Genomic DNA, 7,201 nt, shown 5'->3' on the forward strand with positions numbered 1-7,201 from the left:
CAGTGGTTCTATGTCCTTTTTATAATATGGAAACCTGAACTGTTCACAATACTCCAAGTGTCCAGTATCTACATCTTCACTAATATTAGAATATAGGAAGATACACCTCAACGTGGTTGACTCCTGTGATCTTACATGGAAGGTTTTGTCACATAAGAATTGAAAGGAATAGTGACCTCGTACCAGTAAGATAGGGCCTTGTGGTCCAGTTAGTATAAGCTCACAGCTTCCCTGGGAGCCGAGCCTTCCAAATCACTGCTTCTCCACCTGGCCCAACAGCTGACTATTGGTCACCCACAGCCAGGATGCTAACAGTTGCAAGCCAAGACGAGCTTCCTATGCCATCATTGTTCTTGGGTTGTCTTCTCTTCCTCCTCCTGTTCCATTGCAATATATCCATTGTTCACTACAACCATGCCTTCAGGCAGAAAACTCTATGCACTTTTCTCTTCATTCATTGCTGTGAGATGTATTTCAATAACTTCCTTTCAATAAACTCACTAACTCAAAGTCTGATGGGAGATAAAATATTCAGTTTGATCTGATTTTATAGCTATGGAATGCAGCAGAACTTCATCATTAATGATGTTAAGTCCTTAAAAAGAAAAACAATTACTAACTTTCATTAACCCATTTTTATGTAGGAGTAGAAATCCTCAGTGCAATGCTAAATATTAGTAATTGAAGTGTAGTTTAAGAAGGGGTACATACTCCCAGCATTGTGTACCTTTGATCCTGCCCTGTAATCCTTGTACTTTATTTGCCTCTCATGCACACACCCATGCAATATCTTCAACATTCAATCTTCTGCATCTATTCTTTCATATCACCTCAACAACAACTTGGATTTATATAGCATCTTTAATGTCATAAAACAAACCCAAGGTGCTTCACAGGAGTGTTATCAAACAAAAGCTGACACCAAGCCACAGAAGGCGATATTAGAACAGGTGACCAGAATCTTGGTCAAAGAGGTGGGTTTTAAGGAGCATCTTAAAAAGAGAGAGGTAAAAGTAAAGTGGCAGAGAGATTATGGGATGGGTGAGGCAGTGGTGGTGAGTTCCAGAGCTTAGGGCATCAGCAACTTAAGGCATGACTGACACAGGTAAAGTAATGAAAATTGGGGATGCGCACAAGGTCAGAACTGGAGGAGTGCAGAGATCTCGGAGAGTTTTAGGGCTGGAGGAGATAGAGAGGGGCGAGGCCCTAGAGGGATTTGTAAACAAGGATGACAATTTTAAAATCGAGGCATTGCCGAACCAGAAACCAACATCGGTCAGTGGGCACGGAGTGATGGATGACGTGACTTGGTGTGAAGTGTAATCACTGTTGTCATGCAGGAAACGGCAGCCAATCTGCACACAGCAAGCTCCCACAGACAGCAACGTGATAATGACCAGAAAATATGTTTTCTTTTAAGTGATTTTGATTAGGGATAAATAAATATTGGACACTAGGGATAATTCCCCTGCTCTTCAATATAATGCCATGGGATATTTTACGTCCACCCGACAGGATAGATAGGGCCTTGGTTTAATGTCTCATCCGAAGAATGCACCTCTGACAGTGCAGAACTTGCTCAATACTGCACTGAAGTGTCAGCCTAGAATTATACACTCAAGGCTCTGGAGTAGGATTTGAACCCCCTACCTATTAACTCATAGGTGAAAGTGCTACCAATTGAGCCACAGCCACTATGGTGGAAGATGAAAGGCAGGCTAGGAGAACATTGGATTAGTTGAGTATAGAGGTAACATAGGCACTGAAAAGAGTTTCAACAGCAGATGAACTGAGGCAGGAGTGGAGACGGGTGAGGCTACAGTGGTGGAAGTAGGTGGTGTTGGTGATGGAGAGGATATGGGGTCAATAGCTCACCCCAGAATCAAGTAGGACACCAAGGTTGCCAACAGTCTGGTTAAGCATCAGAGTGACCGGGATGAGGGATGGACTCAGTAGCTCGGGAATAGAGTTTGTATGGAAATCTAATTAAAAGGGGTTCAACATGGAGTTATAAGATAGACTGGTATGGATTTGGGAGGCAACAACACATTCAAGGAAGGTTGGAGATGGGGCAGTAGTTTGCAAGGACAGAGGGGTCAAAGGCATGCTTTTTAAACAGGAAGGTAATGACAGCAGATTAGAAGGGGAGGGGGTCAGTACCTGATGAGTGGGAACTGTTGACAATATCAGCTAACATGGGAACCAGGAAGGGAAGTTGAGTGGTCAGCAATTTGGTGGGAATATGGTCAAGGGAGCAGGAAGTGAGCCTCATTGACAAAATGAGCTTGGAGAGAACAAGAAAAAAAATACGAGTTCAGGGCTAGGACGGTGGGGGGGGGGGAATCTTGAGGAAGGTTTGATCCAATCGTTTAGGGAAAGGGAGGGAAGAGGAAGAGGCAGAGACAGCTGATGGATGGTCTCAATCTTAGTGACAAAGAGGCCAATAAGCTCCTTGCAAGTCTTCGAGTTAAGGCTGGAACAGGCAGTGAAGAGATTCTTAAGAAGACAGTTTGTAGTGCTGTAGAGAAGCCAGGAGTTATCTTTGTATTCCAGGATGATCTTGGAATAATGAACAGTTTTGACAGATGACAGCAGGATCCAGTAGTGCTTTATGCGGTCCAATCATATCTGGCGATAAATGGCTAAATCAGTTGTCAGCCATAAAAATTCAAGTCTGCACCCCTCAAAATATTTTTCTCTCTCAAACACATTTTGCCACCTATGCCTTCCCCCCAGCAACATTTATTTGTACAATCTTTCAGTACCTTGGTTTGAAGGCTGTTAATCTTAATGAGCAACTTTGAGCATTTGACATTTGCCTGAACTTAATAAAAATCATCACCGCGATTTGGATTTAAAAGGAAGGTCTTTCCATATAGGGACTAAATTTTTTGTTTTTTGTAGATGAATATAGACTGCAAGCAAATAAACACAGAAGGTACTAGATTTATCTTTAGGAACCAGACCATACATGGCCATTCTAGCCTAATTTAACCACTGTAATATGTGGGGATGTTCACTGATGATTGCGCAATGTTCAGCACCATTTGCGACTCATCAGATACTGAAGCAGTCCATGTAGAAATGCAGCAAGACCTGGACAATATCCAGGCTTGGACTGATAAGTGGCAAGTAACATTCGTGCCACACAAGTGCCAGGCAATGACAATCTCCAACAAGAGAGAATCTAACCATCTCTCCCTTGACATTCAATGGCATTACCATCACTGAATCCCCCACTATCAACATCCTGGGGGTTACCATTGACCAGAAACTGAACTGGAGTAACCAAATAAATACTGTGCCTACAAGAACAGGTCAGTGACTAGGAATCCTGCAGTGAGTAACTCACCTCCTGATTCCCCAAAGCCTGTCCACCATCTATAAGGAGTGTGATGCAATACTCTCCACTTGCCTGGATGGGTACAGCTCCAACAACACTCAAGAAGCTCAACACCATCCAGGACAAAGCAGCCCACTTGATTAGCACCCCATCCACAAATATTCACTCCCTCCACCACTGACGGACAGTGGCAGCAGTGTGTACCATCTACAAGATGCACTGCAGCAACGTACCAAGGATCCTTAGACAGCACCTCTACTACCCAGAAAGAAAAGGGCAGCAGATGCATGGGAACACCACCACCCTGACTTGGAACTGTATCACCGTTCCTTCACTGTCGCTGGGTCAAAATCCTGGAACTACCTTCCTAACAGCATTGTGGGCGTACCTACCCCACACGGACTGCAGTGGTTCAAGGTGGCAGCTCACCACCACCTTCTCAAGGGCAATTAGGGATGGGCAATAAATGCTGGCCTAGCCAGCGATGCCCACATCCAATGAACAAACAAAAAAAAGTATTTTAGCACTTTCTTCTGACGGTGTACCACTTTTTATTTATCTTTACTTTTTCAGTAAAGTCCAACCTTGCATTCTCTACCTATTCCAAAAAAATTTAAATTAATCTTAATTTAATAATCTTTAAAAGTACCCTGTTTAAACTAAAATTGCACCCTAGGTGGCTGCATCCACAGCCTTCAGGAATAACTTTGCATTTCAAGATTACCTTCTAAAATTCAGCAATTTCACTGCAAAATAAAACCTCAGTGTAGCAGCTAATATGGGAGGGGAAGGGGTTAGATACAGACCATGTACAACATATCACCACCAGGCTGATTCAAAATCAGGTTGGGAAATGCAGTTGGGTGAGAATCAGGAAACAGGAAGGGAAAGAGCTGCAGTGGGAGCCGTGAACTAAACGTTTGATGTGGAGGGGAGAGTGGAGCCGGCAGGTCTCAAAGAGAGAGAGAAGCAAGTCCTACACCAGTTCTCTGCTGAATTTGCGCCGAGTCCCCAGATTAATCAGATGTTGATGCTTCTTAACAAATTGCAATTAAGTTTCTTCCAGACGGTTTTGATCGTTTACAAGTCTGGCAGCTTTCCTCCAACAGGGGGAGGGAGAGAGAAGGAAGGCATTTCATGATCTTTGTAAATTTCAAGCCCGACTTTTTGTTTACTCCTTTAGTTTGCATTTTAATTTTAATTTTGGAAAGTATAAAATGCTGCATTGGCGACTGTCTGGAGTTGAGAGGAGCTCCAGCCTGACCGGTTCGGCTCAAATTCAGACGCTTTTCGACAAATGGCCAAAAGCATCAGCATTTCCGACGGTCTGATCTCATTCACACACAAACCATTAACGCTGGCAATCCTAACCGTCCGAGCCTCTCTCACTCACTCACCGACAGCCTGTGGCAAGCTGACTCGCTCATCCTCCATTCGTCCGCTTTGGGGAAACAGGACCTCCAGCACACAGCAAGGAGCAAGTTGTTAGAGAAATGGGCGAAGCCCTGGCTGCTTCCCTCTGGTTCTGATGGCGCTTAAACGCTGGCGCCGACTTCTCAACCCCCAACCCCCGTTAAATAACATGAGCACATCCATCAGCTTTCTCGCGAGGAGACATTTGCCATCTTCAAACATCAAAGGCGGAAGGAAACATGCAGAGGAGCAGTCAACCTACAGGCCCTAAATACACTTCTACCACAATACACAACTATCCCCATACAAATCTACTCCCCAAATACATATCTAACCCCAATACACATCTCCCCACACCCTAATACACAACTACCCCAATACACATCTCCCCACACCCAAATACACAAATACCCCTCCATACACATCTACTCCCCTAATACACATTTGTCTCCAAATAGGCATCTACACTCCCCAATACATATCTATCCCAAAAATACACATCTACCCCAATACACAACTACCCCAGTTCACATCTCCCCACACCCAAATACACATTTACCCCCCTCAAAATACACAACTACCCACCAAATATACCTCTACCTCAATACACATCTACCCCGATATGCATATACCCTCCCAATACAGACCTGCTCCAAATACATATCTAATCCAGATCGACACAAAATTTGCATCTACCCTCCAAATATAAATCTACTCCCCAAACACACAACTACCTTTGAAATACACATCAGCCCCAATATACATCTATCCCAATATACATCTACACTTGAAATACACATGTATCCCTCAAATACATATCTATCCCCAAATAGACATTTACCCTGCCCAATATCTATCTATCACCAAAATACACATCTACTCCAATACATATCTACCCTCAAGTATACAACCATCTCTCATATACATATTGACCCCTAAATACACATCTACTACCCAAATACACATATACCCACAATATACATCCACACACCAAATATACATATACCTTCCAAATAGACATCTACCCCCAATACACAATTACCCCTAATACACATGTATCCCAAGACACATCAAACGTCTAATTACACATTTACCCCACCAATACACATCTACCTCCCATAAAACAACTATCCCCAAATATACATCTAATGCAATACATCTTTACCCCTCAAATACACATCCTCCCCAAATACACATCTATGCCCCAAATAAACAATTACCCCAAAAATACACACGTAACCCAATACACACCTACCACCCCAACTACACTTCCACCCCCCAAATAAACATCTAACATCCAAATGTACATCTACTCCCCAAGTACACATCTACTCCCAAATACACATTCTGCCCCCAAATACATATCTATCCCCCAAAACACATCTCCTCCCAAATACACATATGTGCCCAAATACACATCTACACACCAAATAGACATCTATCCAATACACAATTACCCCAATACACATGTATCCCAAGACAAATCAAACCTCTAATTATACATTTACCTCCAAATACACATTTACTCCAATATACATCTGCCCCAACATACATCTACCCCACAAATATACACCTGCCGTAATACATCTTTACCCCTCAAATACACATCCTCCCCCTAAATACAATCTATGCCCCAAATACATAACTACCCTCAAAAATACATATTCACCCCCAAATACACATCTACTCCAATACACATCTACCCCATTATACATTTACCCCAAAATAAAGATCTACCCCACAAATATACATCTATCTTCCAAATACATATTTACCCTCCAAATACACATCCAACCCAATACACAACAAGTCATAATGGCACAGAGGGAGGCCATTGACCCATCAAGTCCATGCTGGCTTTCCATAGACCAATTCAATCAGTCCCATTCCCTGGCTCTATCCCGTAGCCCGGTAAATTTATTTCCCTCAAGTGCCCACCCAATTTCCTTTTGAAATCATTCATCATCTCCACCTCCACCACCCTTGTAGGCAGCAAGTTCCAGGTCATTACCATTCACGGTGTAAAAAAAGTTCTTCCTCACATCCCCCCTGCATCTTCTGCCCAAAACCTTAAATCTGTGTTCCCTAGTCCTGGTAGCATCAGCTAATGGGAACAGCATTTCTTTGTCTATCCTATTCAAACCTGTCATGATCTTGTACACCTCTATCAAATCTTCCCTCAATCTCCTTTGCTCCAAGGAGAACAACTCCAGCTTCCACAACCTAACCTTGTAGTTAAAATCCCTCATCTATGGAACCATTTTGGTGAATCTCCTCTTCACCCTCTCAAGGATCCTCAGATCCTTCCTAAAGTTTTGTGACCAGAACTGGATGCAATACTTTAGTTGGGGCCGAATCAGAGCTCCCCAAGCATCCTCTTCCTTAGTAAACACCAATACGAAGTCCTTATTAAGTATTTTAATCTTGCCCTGTGTCTCTAAGCAT

The 7,201-nt window shown here is 43.0% G+C and overlaps 1 protein-coding gene across 5 annotated transcripts in view; it reads right to left on the reverse strand.

Moving 5' to 3' along the window:
* Positions 1-4,955, reverse strand: part of LOC137374385 (BEN domain-containing protein 2-like) — a 140,285-nt gene extending 135,330 nt beyond the window's left edge. For 3 of the 5 annotated variants that reach the window (XR_010975814.1, XM_068040401.1, XM_068040402.1), the window contains exon 1: positions 4,741-4,955. Coding sequence is in view for 4 of the 5 variants with exons in the window: in XM_068040401.1 (XP_067896502.1) it covers positions 4,741-4,777 (37 nt within the window). In the remaining variant the exon portion in view is untranslated. The remainder of the gene's footprint in view (positions 1-4,740) is intronic. The other 2 variants (XM_068040398.1, XM_068040400.1) reach the window with 2 other exon arrangements.
* Between the last annotated feature and the right edge of the window lie 2,246 nt (positions 4,956-7,201).

Source organism: Heterodontus francisci, chromosome 10 (genome assembly GCF_036365525.1).
Source record: "Heterodontus francisci isolate sHetFra1 chromosome 10, sHetFra1.hap1, whole genome shotgun sequence".
NCBI lineage: Eukaryota > Metazoa > Chordata > Chondrichthyes > Heterodontiformes > Heterodontidae > Heterodontus > Heterodontus francisci.